General features: G+C 36.3%; 1 protein-coding gene across 4 annotated transcripts in view; it reads left to right on the forward strand.

The window, feature by feature from the left end:
• Nucleotides 1-8140, forward strand: part of LOC110465312 — an 11779-nt gene extending 3639 nt beyond the window's left edge. For 3 of the 4 annotated variants that reach the window (XM_021521039.1, XM_021521042.1, XM_021521040.1), the window contains exons 2-3: nucleotides 6113-6294; nucleotides 7518-8140. In XM_021521039.1, coding sequence (XP_021376714.1) covers nucleotides 6152-6294; nucleotides 7518-8067 — 693 coding nt within the window. In that variant the 5' untranslated portion in view covers nucleotides 6113-6151 and the 3' untranslated portion in view covers nucleotides 8068-8140. Of the gene's footprint in view, nucleotides 1-3368; nucleotides 3392-6112; nucleotides 6295-7517 lie in introns of those variants that run through there. The other variant, XM_021521041.1, reaches the window with a different exon arrangement.
• The last annotated feature ends 12580 nt before the right edge of the window (nucleotides 8141-20720 follow it).

Consider the following 20720-nt stretch of genomic DNA (forward strand, 5'->3'; position numbering starts at 1 on the left):
TCATGGTCCTGACAAAGTGTTGTTATTTTTCGGGTCAATCAGAAATACAATTTGGCTGCCATGGCCGCTATTTTGCTACTAAGTTCTAATAGGCCGATCTCACTTAAAATTGGTCTAGGAATGATCAGCTCATGGTCCTGACAAAGTTAAGTTAACATTATACTATTTTTTACTCAAATTGGTACATATTTCAACAACAAAAATAAATACTATAGACTCAGGTGACCGTTAAGGCCCATGGGCCTCTTGTTAAACATTATATTACACCCCCCACCCCCCTAAGGTTTGATAAGGTATTATAAGGTATTATATTAGCGTGTCCGTCTTGAATGTTCGTTGCAAATGAAACATATCAGCTTAAAAAAATTCTGGGGAGAACCCTGTAAAGCTACGATTCTGTGTATAATTTTGTAAAAAAGGATAATTCTAGTGTATAAGCGTCGTGTTTGTAGTGTTGGCCATTGAAGTGTGTGGATCATGTCTGTTACGGAACTAGTGTTGTGGTATCTGTTTTGTACGTAGCGTGCTGCTCTTCGTTGTGTTTTTTCTATTTGTTTAATTTGGTTTGTGTTGTGTGGATCCCAAATGGAAGAGCAGTATTCAAGTTTAGGCCTAACTAGTGCTTTGTATGCATGTTCTTTTATATGTGGTGAGTTTATTTTCAGGTTGCGTTTGAGAAAACCTAGGGACCTATTGGCATTGGCTGTGATATTGTTTATGTGTTTGTCCCATCGTAGGTTGTTTTGTAGTGTTAGTCCTAAGTATTTGCTTGTTTCTACTTTGTGTAATGTGTGGTTGTGGAGTTTGTAATCATGGTGTATTTTGTTGCGTTTCGGTGTAATGTTAAGTATGTTACATTTGTCGGGGTGAAATTGCATTAACCAGTCTGTCTCCCATTGTCCTGCTGCATCGAGGTCGTGTTGTAGTTTTAATGTGTCTTCTTTGTTGTTTATTGTCTTGTATATTATGCTGTCATCTGCAAATAGTCTAAGTGTGCTGTATTTCATGTATTCGTGGAAGTCATTTATGTAGATGAGGAAGAGGATGGGGCCCAAACAGGTTCCTTGAGGGACCCCAGAGGTTACTTGTATTTTGTCTGATTGTTTGCCCTCAAGTACTACTGTTTGGGTGCGAAATGAAAGAAAGTCTGTAATCCATGCGTGTGTGTTCCCTGTTATCCCGTAGTATTTGAGTTTGTATTGTAGTCGTTTGTGTGGGACTTTGTCGAAAGCTTTGGCAAAGTCCATAATGATGATGTCTGTCTGTTTGTTGATGTTGTTGTTTGATGCGAGGTCGTGTATGAATGTGGTGAGCTGTGTTTCACAGGATCTGGAGGATCTAAAGCCGTGTTGTAGGTCATATAATATGTTATTGTTCTCCAGGTGTGTCATTGTGGCGCTTGTTATGATGTGTTCCATAAGTTTACATGTGATGCAGGTAAGTGAAATTGGTCTGTAATTTGTTGGATTGTACTTGTCTCCTTTTTTGTATACTCGGTTGACGTTTGGGTGTTTCCAATCTGATGGTAGTGTTCCTGTAGTGAGTGAGCGGGTGAAGATTTTTGTGAGAATGGGTGCTGTGATGTCACTTAATTCTTTGAGTATTCTGCCGTGTACATTGTCAGGTCCTGGTGCTTTATGTGGGTTGATTTTATTGAGTAGTTTATAGATGCCTTGTTCTGTAATGTGTATTTCTGGCATGAGAGGGTGTGGAGAAGGTCCTTTGTCTGGTATGGGGCAGTCCTGTTCTGTGGTGAAGGCAGATTCAAATTGTTCGTTTAGTATGTTTGCCTTGCATGTAGTGTCAGTTATTAATTGTCCGTCTTTTCTTAATGCGGTTATATCAGTGTTTTCTTTTCTTGTGGTTTTTATGTAGGAGAATAGTTTTTTGCAATTGAATTTTTTGCTAGGCGAGGGTGTGCTGGGTTCGTCTATTGGTAGGTCTTTTATCATTTTTTCTATGTAGTTAAGATAAGCATTACGTGTTTGTTTTTGTAGTTCTGATTTTGCTGATTTGTATTTCTGTATAAGTTCATGTTTTGTTTTGCTTTTCATGTGTAATTGTTTACATTTTCTCATGAGTCGAAGGAGAGAATGTGTTATCCAAGGAAGTTTGGATTTGTATGTGATGTGTTTTTGAGGGATATTTTTGGTGACTGAATTAGCAAGTGTTGTTTTGAACATGTTCCAAAGATTGTCTGCAGTTTGGTTAGGTTGTTCGTTTAGTTTTGTGTTTAGAAGTGTGAGGTCGTTTCTTATGTTGTTCCAGTCAGCTTTGTTGTAGAGGTATATGTTTCTAGGTTCTCTTCTTATTCTTTTCAGTCGAACGTCAATTTCAGTGTAGATTATGTCGTGGTCCGATTTACCTATAGGTGGTGTGGTTTCAGTCTTGTTAATGATTGATGGTCCGTTTGTAAGTGTCAGGTCGAGTATGTGGTTTCCTCTGGTGGGCTTTGTCGTTATTTGTGTGAGGGAGTTGTTGTCTATGATGTCCAGAAGGTGCTGGTGGAGTTTTTGTTCTTGTTGAGCTAAGGGTTGTTTCGCTTTAAATCCTGTTCACCCTAGGTTGTTTCGTAATACTGTGATACGTTAATATAATATTTCAATATATCAACTAAACTTATTGATGACTTTCTTCATTGGTGTTAGGTATATTTCATGTAGAGTATGTGAGAGCGGAGTTAGCTTTTCACAGCTGCCGTTTGTCATACACACTTATAGAAAACAATTAAGACCAAAAAAAAATGATTTTAATGATATGGAAGACTAAGAAGACTTAATTTTTTACTTAAAACTACTAAAATTGAAAGAAAATACCCTAATGATTTTTAGGGCGAAACAACCTGGGTCGAACAGGATTTAGGGCAAAAAAACGTAACCAAAAAAATTATATATAATGATACAATTGCAGTGGAACTGAAATGGGTCGATTGTAAGCAACAAGGTCGTGTCCCGGGTTCAAACCATATCATCATCTGGCTATGCATTTTTAGGTCACCTGAGCTTTAGCTCAAGTGACCTATTGCTACCCGTCTTCGTCAATTGTCCGTTAACATTTTACAATTTCAACTTAAGCTGAAATACTGGCAAAGGGATTTCATTAATATTTCATGGGAAGGTTACTGACATCTCACTGACCAAGTGTTGTTATTTTTCGGGTCGATCAGAAATCCAATATGGCCGCCATTTTGAAAAACTATTTCAAACGTAAAGTCGAGTTCTGCTGGGCCAATTGAACTGAAACCTGGTAGGAATGATCGACTCATGGTCCTGACAAAGTGTTGTTATTTTTCAGGTCTATCAGAAATCCAATATGTCCGACACAGCCGCCATTTTTAAAAACTATTTCAAACTTAAAGTCAAATTCTGCTGGGTCGATTGAACTTAACCAGGTAGGAATGATCGACTCATGGTCCTGACATAGTGTTGTTATTTTTCAGGTCGATCAGAAATCCAATATGGCCGCCATTTTGAAAAACTATTTCAAACTAAAAGTCAAGTTCTGCAGGGCCGATTGAACTGAAACTTTGTAGGAATGATCGACTCATGGTCCTGACAAAGTGTTTATTATTTTTCGGGTCGATCAGAAATCCAATATGGCCGACACAGACGCCATTTTGAAAAAACTATTTCAAACTTAAAAACAAGTTCTAATACGCCGATTTAACTGAAACTCTGTCTAGGAATGATCAGCTCATGGTCCTGACAAACTTAAGTTAACGTTATGCTTAGCTATTTTGTACTCAAATTGGTACATATTTCAACAACAAAAATAAATACTCATATTTCAACAACAAAAATAAATACTGTAGGACTCAGGTGACCGTTCAGGCCCATGGGCCTCTTGTTCCGCTCCTACTTCATTTGGTGCATGTGACTCGGTGAATGCTTAACAAGGGGATACCTTGTTACCTTGTAAATTGCAATTTTTTTTCGAGGTGAATACTGTATTGGGTCGATTGTCTAGGACACAAGGATTTACCCAAAGCACCAAGAATTACCAAAAATAACTCAAAAACACATCCAAGGCCCATTTACTTATAAATGAAAAATGTAAGCGATTACTATAAAAGCATAATATTTCGTTGGGGATTTCATTTTGTTTATTTCGTGGTTTTATAAAAACCACAAAATATAATCCCAACAAAATTTTAAGCTCACGAAATATAAACTAAACGAAAATATGAAATAAACTATTAATTTGATTACAAACCCATGCTGTATTTACATTTAGGCCAAACAAAATATATAGTCTGTTTAGGGTTGCATTGGCAAAAAAACTAGGGTAGGTAGGTTGGATATTGTTGTTTTTTTTTGTTTTTTTTTTTGTATATTTTTGGTCATGTGATTATGACCCTACTATTGTATGTAAAACAAAGAATTACATAAACAAGGTTCATTTGGAGGCTAATTGTGCTCCATATGCCAACACGGAGCTGGAAGCCATTTTGAAAGGCAAGGAACCTTCTAAAATTCGAAAATCTGCGGGTTTTTAAAAAATGATTTATTTTTTTTTCATCAAAAAGTTTTGTGTTGGGGGTAAAAAGCTAGGGTCGGTCGGGAACCCTAAACAGACCCCCTTTTTTTTGGCCTTAGACACAAGTCATGATAAACAGTGTAATTATCGTCACAGGCACAGGGGTACCCTGGTATACAGTTATAACAATAGCGTGGCAATCAGTGTAAATAAAGCAGTCATCATCAGTTGTTTAAAACAAAAATGTTATATTTGGATTGATTTCCGGCACAATGCTGTCAGGACGGCATGTCCCTATTTTGACACTTTTTCAACAGAGTAACGGGGAAATATATTTCAAATGCAATAGAGAAATTATTGCTTAAATGATTAAAAACACACGTCTTCCTTCTGGAGTAATATTTTCAATGAAATCAGCATGATTTTCTCATATGACGTGTAAAGGTAACCGTGATGCATGCTCATTTTCTTATCAGAAGTTCTGTTATAAAATTAAAAAAATAATATTATTTCCATTTTAGATAGCTGTTAACTACCACACTTGTTTGTTTAGACTAAATTATATGACCATTGAGCGATGTTCAATCTATTGTTTTTCATTGACTGGGGTGAAGCGGGGTGTGAAAAATTCAGCTGGCGACGTAGTGGACAGGTGATGTACAGTAAACCGGACCTATTGTCCAGGTGTCAAAAAAAATAATGAAAAAAAATTGATTCAATTAAATATAATCCCAACGAATTTATCCCAAAACAAAAACAACGAAATTTAACCCCAATGGAAATATATGCGTTTACAGTAAGTTAGTTCATAATTTCTAGTAGTCTTGCTTGAAAATAAAGACAGTGTTATGCTTCCAGTAAAAGGGGAAATAGAGAATATGGTAATAAATGGTTTGTACGTAGTGTACTTCATTAAATTAATTGACAAATAGAAAAGAAAATGTGAAAACCTGTTATAGACATGTGAATGAAATATCAGGTTACACTTACAGGAAATTCAACGTGATTTTAGCTCTTTAGGTGTCTATATTACAGTACGAGTCTTTCTTTAATTATATCTGTATATGGTTTTTGATAAAAATGATAGAGTATTTGCATACAAGGATATTTAAAATAGTTAACTAATTTTTAGCTGAAAACTATCATTAAGGTGTTTTTGTGGATCATTTTGGGTAAATCATCTTGCCGATTGTATGTGACCAGGTAGCCCAAGTGGTAGAGTGTGCATCTAGAGTTGAGGGTCCCAGGTTTGAATCCTTGGCTGGCCGTTGCATTTCTCTTTCTCCTGTTACACAATGCTAAATTTACTCCCTATAAGATGCTTCAGTTTGCTACTAGTATATGCATCGCAATCACAATGGAAAACTGGGCTAGGTTGATAGCCGGTGACCTGGTAGCTCAATCGGTTTGATCATCTGCCTACATTTTGGAGAGTCTGGGGTGTATGACCTGGTCTGGCAATGTATTTTTCCTTTTCTGCTACAATTACATGCACAAATTAAATAATCCAACATTGACTGGTATGCTGCGGGAATAACCAATGATGTGTATGATTTGCAGAGTCACAGAATTCTTGGTTCTCTACAAATGAGATTCAGCTGCCTATTATTTTGACCTCACTAATCTTTATTTTCAGATATGTAGTGATTGGTGATACAGAAATACTTGTACAACAATGGGGATAGAGGAGGGATATGTAAGAAGGTACAAAAAAGGGGACGCTATCCCAGATGGGGCAATCTTCTTGGAGAAAGATGAAATTTCCAAAATCCAGAAGAAAAGGCTGGAATTACTAAAGAAGGAAAAAAAAAGTTCTGTGTAAGTAAATGTTTGTATCAGAAAAAATAACAAATTTGTATTGACCTTAAAAGACCCATTATGAACATTCTCTGGAAGGGCTTTGTAAGTTGTGAGATCTTGTGTCTAATCCCTTTGATTGATATTTTAACCAATCAGATATGTTTAAATATAAGCATATGCAGTTAAAAGCACAATCTATTGGCATCACTTGTAAGCAAATGAAATCATCACCTGATAGACTCTCAACACTTCTCAGTAAACGTTACTAAACACTATTTCAGAACAATTATATTGGTCAGTGGAATTTTAATAGACTAAGATGTCTGAAGTTTTTTTCCTTCTTTTTAGGTAACACATCTAAATATATGCAAACATGAATGTTCTCTCACTTGACATAGGTGACTTGCCAATAAAACGAGTCATACAAGACTCGCTTGTTTACATTTGAACGTGTCCCAAAATGATTGGTTTAAACCTGTGAGATTTATCGTTACATTGCAGATATGATGGAATTCAGATTGCTGTTGGTCTATATTCCCAGATGTATATATCTGTATTCTATATTTCAGGCTACAGACGTGGTAGAATTCAGATTGCTATTGGTCTATGCTGTCTTTGCTTATTGCAGAGTTATCTTCTCTTGTGAGCAGGTATTGATTGTTACGTCATTTGTTTGTGAGAGTAACGTCATCAATTTTTGAGAAAACGACGTAATTTTCTCACACACCCCAATGAAATAACAATCAATTCCTGCTCACAAGAGAAGATAACTCTGCAATACGCAAATACGGAATATTCCCAGATGAATATATCTGTATTCTATATTTCAGGCTACAGACGTGGTAAAATTCAGATTGCTATTGGTCTATGCCGTCTTTGCTTATTGCAGAGTTATCTCCTCTTGTGAGCAGGTATTGATTGTTACATCATTTTGTTTGTGAGAGTAACGTCATCAATTTTTGAGAAAACGACGTAATTTTCTTACACAAACCAATGACGTAACAATCAATGCCTGCTCACAAGAGAAGATAACTCTGCAATACGCAAATACAGAATATGCCAGATGTATATATTTATATTCTATATTTCAGGCTACAGACGTGGTAGAAATCAGATTGCTGTTGGTCTATATTCCCAGATGTTGATATCTGTATTCTATTTTTCAGGCTACAGATGTGGTAGAATTCAGATTGCTGTTGGTCTATATTCCCAGATGTTGATATCTGTATTCTCTTTTTCAGGCTACCGTTAATCTACGCCCCAGCTGTAATGGCCACCGCAACCTCAACTGGTGGCTTATACTTTGCTCATCACTTTAGACAAGTATTCAAACTAGGTACTTCAGGAAAAGCGGGTTTAGGATTATTTTTTACCAGTTTGGTGCTACCAAGTGGCCTGATATTTGGACTTTACTCAAAAATGATTGTACCATCTGTGATTAAGGGAGAGGTGGATTGCCGAATTTGTTTCGAAACAAAACTTGGACTTCTTCAGCTAGTCCTGGGTGTTGCATACCCTATATCCCTCAGCTGGTTGTTTTCTGCAATGGAAGCCCGGGCACTATTCACCTATCCTGTCCCGTATTATGGATCAAAAAGACCAGAATTCATGACCTTTTTTCGAGAAACAGTACCAAAGGCAACCCCAATGAGTATGGTTGTGATAGGGAGTATGTCAATAGCTATGGCGGTAGGAAGTCAAATGCAATCTTGTTATGAAGAAACATTTCTAAATGAATGTGATTCAATGCTTGTACAAAAGCGAGATTTTTATGGGAGGAGTGATCAATAAACTGTTTTATGCAATTCTTGATATAGACAGACTAGTATGTATTTGTGTGAATAAATTATGTTTGTGACATTGATTTTTTGGTTCAATGTCTTTAAAGTGACGTCACATACATTTGTTTTAGAATTGAGCATTTCCATTTACAGGGCAGAGTGTGAAAGCCTTACTTGCTTATATAATTAACAACAAATAAAGACAAAGCATTTCATCTGACGCATTTAAAAAAAATATTGCAGTAATAAAAAATATTGAAGTTCAAATCTAAAAATATATACATGTACACAGGGCATCTAAAGCAAGAAATACATTATATTTATAAATTTACAGAAACTTTACTAAAGTCCTTTTTTTTGAAAATTGATTTTTACACACCCGTCATCCGACGGGTCGTGTATTGGTATGGGCTATGTTGTCCGTCTGTTCGATAACTTTTTTCCTTGTCATTGCTCTCCTGCCTTAATTCATTCCTGAACATATCTGGATGAAATTTGGTACACATATTGCATACCAATAAAGCTCGGAAAAGTTCGCATTTCGGTAGTTTACATTAATTTTTAATGGAGTTATCCCCCTTTTATTTCCAAATAAGGGCAATGTGTAATAAATTCAAGAACTCTTTTGTTTTTTAATCAATTCCTTTTAAATTTGGTATGGTAATGCTAGAAGCAATAATGTTCAACATAGATTACAGGTTTTTCTATCGAGTTTCAACTTTCTGCGTTCTGGCGTATCCATCTTGACATAGCATCACTGTACTTTCATTGCCAAATAAGGGCAATGTGTAGTAAATTCAGGAACTTTTTTGTTTTTTAATCAATTCCTTTTAAATTTTGTATGGTAATGCTAGAAGCAATGGTTATGTTCAACATATATTGCGGTATTTTCTGCTGAGTTTCAATTTTCTGTGTTTTGGCGTATCACACTTGACATAACAACACTACTTCATTTTTGCTGTTAACTTTTCTTTGTTTACATGATAACTCAAACAATTGTTCTCTGAACTTTATTAAACTACTTGGTTGTTTCATAACCTGGATGCCTTGAATGAGTTCTGAAATCGTGACATTTAAACACTATTTGGCAAAGTTATGCCCCTTTTTCATTGCCAAATAAGGGTATTCCATCGAAAATGCAAGAACTTTTTATTTATTTGTTGAATTCCTTTCAAATTTAGTATGGTAATACAAAAACCAAACATGTTCAACAAATATAACAGGTTTTGTTTAGCCTTCCAACTTCTCATACCAAGACTCCTACCTCAAAACCATGGTTCTAGTTTTAGTAATAACAACATTGACCACGAAAGTGTAATTCTGAAACACAAAATAGCCTGCGCCATAAACACAGTAAATGAATGGCAAGGTCACAGTCACCAACAAAACAGTGGCAGTAAACACATATATATGTCACTACCTGCTTCAATATATCAATACCCTTCTGAGGGTCTGACGCAGAAGGGTCTGACGGGCGTATCATGCTTCCGCTCGCACTGCTCTTGTTGCATTTACCAAGCCCAGAACTAGTCAACCCTCGAATAATACCTGCTGTACATAATCTTTTTTAATTAATTGATGACCAGGTAAATAAAATGTTAAGATATGGTTATAGTATTAGGAAAATGTTTAAATGCTAAAATACGCAAAACGAAATGTTGAAGCGGGTTGCTAAGATGGTAACTTCAGTATATGGTTGCTTGGGTAATACAGGTACTGTGAATCTACATCTATATATATGGGTAAATTTCAGAACGAAGCTGCCATTATTTGTGTTGCCGTCAAAGAAATTTGAAGGAGCATCAATAGAATAGAAGATTAGACATAATGGCCTCCTATATGTTCCTTGTATCTAGATGTGCAAGGAACCAGTCAGTAGTTGTCTTCGGACTGTTATCTCGCTGAAGCGTGGATGTCGCCATACTTGAAACACATGTCAATCCGCTGTTTTTTTTTTTTTACTGCATATATCCTACTTTGCACACTGTCGGAGTTTACTAAACTGAAGAAGGGAGAGATGTTAAAATTTATATCATATGTATCTTTCTTGTCATTTGGAAGGCTTTTGGAAAAATATGATATAAGTTATGAGTTAATTCACAATAACAGAGTTGGTATAGAGGGATTTTATGGTGTTGAGTGTCACCAGCAAGCACTAAATAAATATTGCGACATATAACTATGACACACTCCATATTGTGATCTGTAATGCTAAGTCATATCAACAAAATCTCAAAAAGAGAATGTAATGACTGAATGAGAAACCTTGTTTTATTTCACATTATTGTAACACACAATTTTCAATACTGCCAAAAATTCTGATTTACAGCTTGAAAACTGGACTTGGGTGTCCGACATGATATTGTAAGGGCATGAACTATCGTACAAGTAAGTTTGTTTCCATTCGTAGAAACATTGTACCAACATTGAATAGCGGACATGCTGTGTGGTTTTGCGCTATCCTCCAGGGATTTAGCGTGTCATCCTACTGACCATTTACCGATGTTTCATGAAGTCTACCGAAAATGATACTGCATGATATGTGGCAAATCATACATCAAATTAAAGAAAAAAATGTTTCCTGTCGATCTACTCTGCTCCCGGCGTCATACTATAAACGGTTATGACAAAATCGCATGTTTTCTGGAACTGGGTCATTTTACTAGGGGGACGGAGTTGGCAATTAACCTTGATCATATTATAGGTGTATTGACGGACGAGGCTAGTACCTGTGATCAGTTCTGTAACTCCTAGGAACACTTCAGGGCATGGAGATATTTCTGAACATATAAAGTAGGGTTTTGTCCCCGATTTAGAAAGTTAAATCCAAGTCAAAAATTACGTTTACCGATAGTGTAGTGTAGTTTTGTATCAATGGCTGATGGTGACACAGGGACCTGAACATTTCTTACAGCTATATTTGGACCTTTATATTTTGGGTCCAAATATAGCTGTAACAAATTCTCTGGTCCCTGTGGGTGGGGAGAGGTTATTGATTATCAATGGTCCCACTTCTCTTTTTCTTTCATGTACAGCATGGTCAAGATTTGTAGATCCAAGTTTTCTTACCCCCAACCTCCATTAAAAATAGGATTCGGGGATATAGTGTTACCACAGACTTAGATATCAATCTAATTCCGTGGTGTTACCAATGTCCATCTCATCCCGGCCTGTCTCATCGTGATTCAATTCGCATATAACCGAGTTCTTTTCTTAACAGATTTTCATCAAATTCTACACAAAGGTTATATATCAAGGTCACTGTTCCTATTTATACTCATCCGTTGCTATTTTATCAATAGATTCATGGTCATAAGTCATTTACTGACTTCAAGGTCAGGGTCCACTACGTCTTAAAAGACGTGTCTATATTAAATAAATAGGCCAAAGCAACCATTCAGTTCCCTAAGAGTAATTATGCATAGGTAATCATGGAATCACAAGGTTGAAAAAGAATCGCAAAAAGAAGTAAATTAGAGTCCATTAAGATCATGATGGTAACCAAACAAAAATTGGTCTATATTCTTCTTCGACTTGTATCTTTGGATTTGTCTATATTCTTCATCGACTTGTATCTTTGGATTTGTCTATATTCTTCATCGACTTGTATCTTTGGTAACTGTGTTTGTGTGTCAGCCATCCTTTCAGTCATGGTATTTAATGTGAGCTCTTGTATACGGAATCAACTAGGACATGTAAACGTCATAGGTTGAGGAAGCAGGGATGTTGCTGTCAAGAAAGGAATGGAAGTAAAGATGGAGTAAAGCGGCATGTCCTTAAATGACCACAGCTATTAATAGGACGTAAAACACAAACAAACCAAACAACAGTTCTGTTCTGTGATTCTAGATAACGTCATGTTTACTCATGTCCTAGACCAAAGTGCATCAGTAATACATTTCGTTTAAAATGTTTGCCTTTACCAAAAACCCGTGCTGGTGCCAAACAAAAAAAGGATTGATGAAAACAGATTGTTTCAAGTTTCATTAAGGTTTATTTAAATCACATTGAACAGTTAGGAAAGCTGAACCTTTCTTGAATCAGTTAAACGGTAATTATCATCACACTTGCTACCAGGAGATTCAAAATTGTGATCATCTCTTAATGCCTTCCGACCAGGGATTGAAGATAAGAAAAAATGACCATAAGGGACAAATATTTCTGAGCGAACAACGATCTTGGTTCGCAGTACACTCCTCCGTTCATCCTGTTTCGGATATGGTATGTGGAACTCGTTTTATCTTTATTTATTACCTGCCCGAAGGGCAAGTGAGCTTATGTCGTGGTGCGTTGTCCGTCGTCCGTCGTCCGTCGTCCGTCCGTCCGTCCTCGTCCGTCAACTTTTCCTTTAAACAACTTCTTCTGAAGAACGGATAAGCCTAGAGTCATGATATTTTGCTGAAAGCTTTGTTGGTAGTAGCCCAACAAAGTTTAAGAACGAAAATGACCTTGACCTACTTTAAAGGTCACAGGGGTCAAATATGTCAAAAACTTCAAACGACTTCTTCTGAAGAACTAAAAGGTATAGAATCTTAATATTTGGCTGATGGCTTCCTGGGATGGAGCTTAACAAAGTTTGAGAATGAAAATGACTTTGACCTACTTTCAAGGTCACAGGGGTCAAATGTGTCAAACACTTCAAGCAACTTCTTCTGAAGAACTGAAAGGTAAATATTCTTTATATTTGGCTGGTGGCTTCCTGGGATAGAGCCCAACAAAGTTTGCGAATAAAAATTAGTTTGACCTATTTTCAAGGTCACAGGGGTCAAATATGTCAAAAACTTCAAACGACTTCTTCTGAAGAACTAAAAGGTATTGAATCTTCATGTTTGGCTGATTGGTTCCTGGGATGGAGCCCAACAAAGTTAGAGAATGAACATTTCCTTGACCTACTTTCAAGGTCACAGGAGTCAAATGTGTAAAAAGCTTCAAATGACTTCTTCTGAAGAACTGAAGGGTATAGAATCTTTATATTTGGCTGTTGGCTTCCTGGGATGGAGCTTAACAAAGTTTGAGAAAGAAAATGACTTTTACCTACTTTCAAGGTCACAGGGGTCAAATGTGTAAAACACTTCAAACAACTTCCTCTGAAGAACTGAAAGGTATAGAATCTTTATATTTGGCTGGTGGCTTCCTGGGATAGAGTCCAACAAAGTTTGTGAATGAAAATTAGTTTGACCTACTTTCAAGGTCACAGGGGTCAAATGTGTCAAAAGCTTCAAATTAATTCTTCTGAAGAACTGAGAGGTATAGAATCTTTATATTTGATTGATGGCGTCCTTGGATAGAGCCCGACAAAGTTTGAGGAAGAAAATGACCTTGACCTTCTTTCAAGGTCACAGGGGTCAAATGTCTCAGACACTTCAAACGACTTCTTCTGAACAACGGAAAGGTATAGAATCTTTATATTTGGCTTGTAGCTTCCTAGGAAAGAGCCCAACAAAGTTTGCGAATGAAAGTGACCTTGACCTACTTTCAAGGTCACAGAGGTCAACAACATTTTAATGGATTTGTTCCTCAGAACTAAAAGGAATGGATTCATAAGATTTGGCTGGTAGCTTTTGGAATAGAGCTTACCAATTTGAGAAGGAAAATGACATTGACCTACTTACAGGGTCACAGGGAATAATATGTCAAGCAACTTCTGAAGAATCAAAAAACATAGAATCTTGTTATAATATTTTCCTGGTAGTTTCAACAGTTGGAGCCAACAAAGTTTGTGAGGGAAATATTTTTAGTGCAATATAATATTTAATGAGAATATTTTGCTATGACTGCTTAAATATTCAGGTGAGCGATACAGGCCCTCTTGGGCCTCTTGTTTATTTATTGTGACCGGACTGTTAATGACATATTATCGCTGTTCAATTTACATTATTAACTCCATTGTATTTAAAAGAAAATATAAAACATGCACTTCGATGTATTGTCAAACATAATTTGAATAAAACAAAGTTTAAACCAAAAGAAGTTCAAAGGTAAAATTGTAAGTCAATTCTGAGATTTGCCCAAAATGCATGGGAAAATAGCCATACGAGAGAAGAGAAAACCAGTGTAGATTATGTATTTTCAACTTAGATATGGGTTAATAAGTCATGGTAGTCATGCATGGATACTGTTATGTGCTGTTGCGCACCATCCGTCATCAGTCAACATTCTCCTTTGAAACAGTTCTTCTCCTAAACGAGTAGTTGGATTTCCAAGCTAATATGCATACTTTGAACGAAGGAATCAAACATTGTACAAAGAAATGGTTTAGGCCTTGGGTTATAGCAAGAAAACGCTAGACATCCTCACCCTACAAACATATACCTGCTTGATTGAGATGAAAAGGTGAACATAATGATACTACAATGATTAGCTCAGGAATCGGCCCACTCTTGAGGACTTAGTCCAGGGGTTGTAACATGGAGATAGTTGCGACCACCACACGAAAACCACATACATGGAAAGATTGGCCCAGGGGACTTGGTCTACCTTAAGATTTTTTTTGCCATATTTTTTTTTTTATTGAGGATTCTTTGGTTTACATTTTGATAACTAAAATAACGAGAAGAAAAAATTGACTACTAAGAAAAAAAAGTACTGCATTTTTTCATGTGAATTTCAATGCGGAAGGTATGTATGAACATACGAAATCTTTATAATTGAGTTTATAGAAAGGACCACTAAACAATGTCCACTTGCGATTTCAATACAGTTGTTTATCTGATTTCTCTGTCTAAAAAGAAATATAATAAATTACAGTTTTCATGAATGACAATGGTTTCTATAGTACAACCAGTGGAGAAGGCGTTTCGATGAATAGCACGATATGTACGCTGTAACATTCGTCAGACTCCCTACCTAACATATCCGTGGAAAGCTTGAAACAGCTGGGCCATAAAAATGGATTTATGATATGTATAGATGTTAGTCTGTATATTATTACTTCAATCGCGCAGTGTCATGTCTGATGGATGCAATTCATGATGTTAGAATTAAATAGGGGAAATTGATTAATAAGAGACATCAAATAGGTCAATTTTAGAATATTTCATTTATCTGATATTCATGTTGAATATTTCTGATGTTGTAATGTGATAAAACATTATTAATACAGACTGGAAGTAGGTCAATAGTTTACTATTTGATTGTCTAATTTGAATGTTGTATGTCTCCGATATTGTGATGTTCAATTTATATTGGACAGTTTTCAGTTTTCAGCAGTACCGCATGGATTGTACTTCAGTGATTTAAACGTAACACATCCTCGATATCCAGGGGTTACACTCACTTTCGCTCTCTACACCCCTGGAATATGTCATAGCAAAATCAAAGGCTCAGTGTGCAGCACATTGAAGATGAGACGAGAAGACTAGTTTGATCCTTTGATGTACACCAAAATAATCTCGAGGTCACGTAACCGTAACGGTAAAAATTGACAGGCTTTGAAGTCAGGCGTCTCTCCTTTGTAATCTTCAAAGGACAGGTATCAGCCTAGCGATTGGTCAGTTTTTAGCTCACCTGGTCCGATGGACCATGGTGAGCTTATGCCATACCGCAGCGTCCGTCCGTCAACTTTTCCTTTAAAACGCTACTAGTCCTGAACGGCCAAGTAGATTTTGATTAAATTTCGTCTGGAGCATGCTTAGGACAAGGGGACTCAATTTTGTATAAACGGTGGGTGTGGCCCCCTGGGGGCTTAGGGGCGGGGCCCAATAGGGGATATATAGCAAATTCTTTAAAACCTTCTCCTTCTGCAGGAATGAAAGGATTTGGTCCATATTTGGTCTAAAGCATTCTTGGGTAAAGGGGAACCAATTTTGCAAAAAACGGTGGGTGTGGCCCCTTTGGGGCTGAGAGGCGGGGCTCAGTAGGGGAAATTTAGCAAATTCTTTAAAATCCTTCTTCTGTAGGAATGAAAGAATTTGTTCCATATTTGGTCTGAAGCATCCTTGAGTGAAGGGGAACCAATTTTGTATAAATTGTGGGTCCGGCCCACTAGAGGCCTGAGGGCNGGGACCCAATAGGGGAAATAGAGGTAAAACCTTTAAGTCCTTCTTCGACCATTGGGATTAAGGGATTTTATCCTTATTTAGTCTGTAGCATCATTGGGCCAAGGGACTCAATTTTGTATAAACAGTGGGTATGACCCCCTAGGGGCATAGGGGTGGTGCACTGTTTGAAGTTAGTTCTCACTATATCTCAAGTACTGGATGGATCTTTCTGAAATTTCATATGTACCTACAGCACCTACCATGGAGTGCTATATCTTTACTTCATACCAATTTTTTTAAACATATTCAGGTGAGCCATACAGGCCCTCTGGGCCTCTTGTTTTTACCTGAGACCAATGTTTGCTATGACATATTCCAATATTCCAGGGTTGTAGAGAGTGAAAATGAGCGGAACCCCTGGATATCGAGGATGAAAGTAACAGTTAAATTGCCCAATTAGAAGCAAAACTATAACACGTAAACAAATTCAATATTCAATGTTCAACGAATTCCGATGGCACAATATTGATGACGTCAACACACCAGTCATGACATTCATAGGTATTTTGTCGGGGTTATATATATACTGGTTCTAAAAAGAAACGTTTAATTATTTTATTTATAGTATTTTATTAACGTTTTGAAAATGCTGTAAATTCACACTGGCAAAATCGATATCAATTGACTAACTTCACTTTCATATAAGGTCTCTGTGGAACGGCGTCACAAGTGTTTATCCAGTGTGCGTAAAAATCAAGTTCACAGAATTTTCTCCCATCCCTCACAGGTGTGTCTCCCTTTTAAGCCAGAAGAGATCAGTTTGTCACCCCTAGGGAGAGATAACCTCGTGCATAACAATAGTATGACGTCACGTCATCAATGCATTAACGTCACATCAACAGTACAGCAGACCATGGAAGACAACTCTGAATTTGATGGAAAAACATGAAATCGGCGCTTATAGTTCATGCAATCACCGCTTGTCGGCAGATTTGTGAGTGAAACAAGATGGGAGAAAAACAATCATCCCTTACCTTGAGGTATAGCCTCGGGTAAGACATCAATAATATCATCCCTCGGGTTGGAGATTTCTCTGTCACACCCTCATGTTAGGGAAAGATTCTATTATTTTTCCACCCTTCACAGATGTGTCTCCCGTTTTAGCCGGAAAGATCAGCTTGTCACTCCCCTAGGGTGAGATAGCCTCGTGCCGACTAGCACGTGTTCAATTGCGTCGTCATTAAAACGAGTCATCGGTAGTTGTGACGTCATCAAAAGTGAATGACGATATGCATACCCCACATGTGTTTTTGTTTACAAACTTGACAGACTACTGTCGGTGGAGTTGTGACTTAAATAATAGGATGGGAGAAAATGTCTTTCCCTATCTTGAGAGTGTAACAGAGAAATCTCCAACCCTCGGGGTGATTTTTTTGGTTGTCTAACCCTAACCAAAAAAATCAATCCGAGGGTTGGATATTTCTCTGTTACACCCTCAAGGTAGATAAATATTATATTGATCATCGCGTGAAAGAACCCATGGCGTCGACAACAGCATGACAACAGCCTGACAACGACGTTGCATGGAAGCGATGAGTCGGCCAAAGACCTCATCGGGATCCTCCGCCATTCTTCCTGTAAGGCCGTTCCCAACTGGTCCAACGTTTGAGGCTGCTGACGTCGATTTCTCACTTTTCTGTCCAACTGATCTCAGAGGTGCTCATTGGGATTGAAATCTGGAGAAAGCGCTGGCAAATCAAGAACTTGGATGTTCTTTTGATGATGAAAGTTCAAGTTGACGCGTGCGACACGAACATATTAGTTTTCTTGCTGAAACGTACCGCCATTTGTCACCCTGAATGAAACAACATGTGTTACCGAGATCTGCTTCCTGTAAAGTTGAACGTTTTACATTCTGTTTTTCGTAGTACTTATGATTGTCCGACTGAGTTAGATTACCATTTAAACTTAAAAGATTTGAAGAAAGGATCTATTTTTTATTCTAAGGAGATTTCCAAACATATAATATATTTGTGTGTACTGTATATGTGATCATGTAAAATGAGGTACACACAGTCTAGTAAAAGGTTTTGAACATTAAGATGTAGAGACTAACTAATATTACCGTTAATTTGTGCTTGTAAAATGGTTAAGATCATATCTGAGTAACTGAGTAACAGACATCAGACAGTCAAAATTAACGATATCTACTCGGACCCAGCTACTATTACGTGTGTGGTACCACAAGGTTGTATTTTAGGCCCTCTTTTATTCTTATGCTATGTCAACGATATGGCAATCAGCATTGATGGAGAATGCAAATTACTATTATATGCCGATGACAGTGTTATCCTTTTCGCACATAATAGCCCAGAAATAATTTCCACGAAACTTGGTGCTGTACTTGAATCATGTGCAGAGTGGTTAGTTGATAATAAGCTTTCGTTGCATTTAGGTAAAACAGAGAGCATGCTATTTGGAACGGATTTTTAAAAAAATCAAATTGATCATTTTGAAATTGTCGCAAACAATCATACCATCAAATCAACAAAATCTGTGTAATATCTTGGAGCTAATATAGACTGTTGTATGTCTGGCGAAGAAATAGTAGAAAACATCGTGAGGAAAGTAAATTCTAGACTGAAATTTTTATACAGACAAAGTAAATGTCTAACTACAAAAACCAGACAAAGTTTATGTTCTGCACTAATACAATGTCACCTAGATTATGCATGCTCCGCGTGGTACTCAGGATTGAACAAGAAAATGAAGAACAAATTACAGGTTTTACAAAATAAAGTTGTCAGATTTATTAGCCAATTAGGAGTTTCACTCCCACTGAACTGTCAAAGCTCAATATGTTAAATATAGAATATAGAGTCAAACAATTAAGACTCAATCATGTGCACAAGATTTTTTATGGAAAATGTCCATCCTACTTAAACCTAAACTTCATAAAAGTGTCAGGTGTTCATCAGCATAACACACGATCATGTCTTTTTAATTTTGTTGCTTCACCATGTAAAGGGAAATATACCTGTACTTTTTATTTTAACGGGATCCATGCCTGGACAAAATCAAGGGTATGAAATCCATATATGCATTTAAGGCAGCAGTGAAGAAACATCTCGCTTTTAAATTTCAAAATTCATGCTGATAACACAATTATATGTGATTGCGGTGGCACAAAACAAGTAGACTTTGCTGGAAGGGGGATCCCAACCCTAAGAAAACAAACTTTGTGTCACTGCAATCCACGTGCTGACGACATCTGTACCGTATTATTTTTGTTATTTAGAAATAGTTGGAAAGTCACGTTACATATTTTAAGTTGGGCTAACTATTTAAACCTGAACATATATATATATGTGTGTTTTTTAGATTATATAGTCATTACGGAATTACTATAGGTACTGACAATAAAGTTAATATGGTGTCATTCATTCCCTCCTGCCAAAATCTTTCCCCGTGATCAATATAACATGGACCCCATTGGAAATAAGCTTTCGAGCTTTCATGGGCTATCCTCAGGTTTATAGATCAATGTTTGTGTTGTATTAATTGTATAAATATAATTACCTATATCTTAAAATCAGTTATGAATTTAGTTTCATATAAGATAATACAATGTTTTATTACTGACGATAATTTAATGCATGTAGGTTCATTAATATTTGAGCGCCCGGAGAGCTTGTAGGAAGGGGATGCCCAATCACCTGCTCCTTGGACTGCCCCAAAAACCTGTGATATTCTGTTTAATATTTTTAGTAATATATATGTATGTTGTACTGTAATATGTATGTCAACTGTCATGTTACATGTGATGTCTATGATCTATTTCCTGAAATAAACATTATTATTATTATTGTCGTTACTGGGATTTACTCTATCGGTATAACATGTATTTGTACTGGAGAAGAAGGCGTTGATAAGTTGTTTTAAATTTTGCCTTATTCTCTGTATGTAATATTATTAAACTGAATTAAACGAAATGACACACTTTTTCGTTTTGAATTATGACCGCATATTGATAATGTTGAAGGAAATATGACTATTAATTTAGATGATAAAATGTTGAATATTGTTGATTCATACAATTGTGGTCATTTAAAAAATATATACATATTACAAAAACGATATAGACTATACACGTATGGTTTACATTTTATTTGTGTTCATTGTTTGATAAATATAAATAATGTTTTCAATGAAATTGATTGACACAAGTATATTAGATCATTTAATAAACATCACCACACCAATATTCAATCGTTAATGGGTAATGTTCATTGTAAATGGAAATAACGTGACTAGTATTCGAAATGATATTCATATATTACTTGACAAACAAAATAAAGGTTTTAAACATTTTATATACAAATACCAGCAAAGAACACTAAAAATGAGTCTTTTTTCTGATATGATATGCTACCACTAGAAAGTCTGTTATAATATATAATTATATATTTCTTCATAAACTTATATACTCACAACTTTAATATGAACTGAAAAAGAGTCTTAACATACATGTATATTAAACATATGTTTCTTACAAAACATTTTTTTTACTAAATAAAATGATTGAGAATATGTATATAGATGAAGCAAAAGAGAAATATACATCCATACATCCATACATACATGCATGCATGCATACATACATACATATATACATACATACATG

The sequence above is a fragment of the Mizuhopecten yessoensis genome, unplaced genomic scaffold (genome assembly GCF_002113885.1).
Source record: "Mizuhopecten yessoensis strain PY_sf001 unplaced genomic scaffold, ASM211388v2 scaffold11069, whole genome shotgun sequence".
Taxonomy (NCBI): Eukaryota; Metazoa; Mollusca; class Bivalvia; order Pectinida; family Pectinidae; genus Mizuhopecten; species Mizuhopecten yessoensis.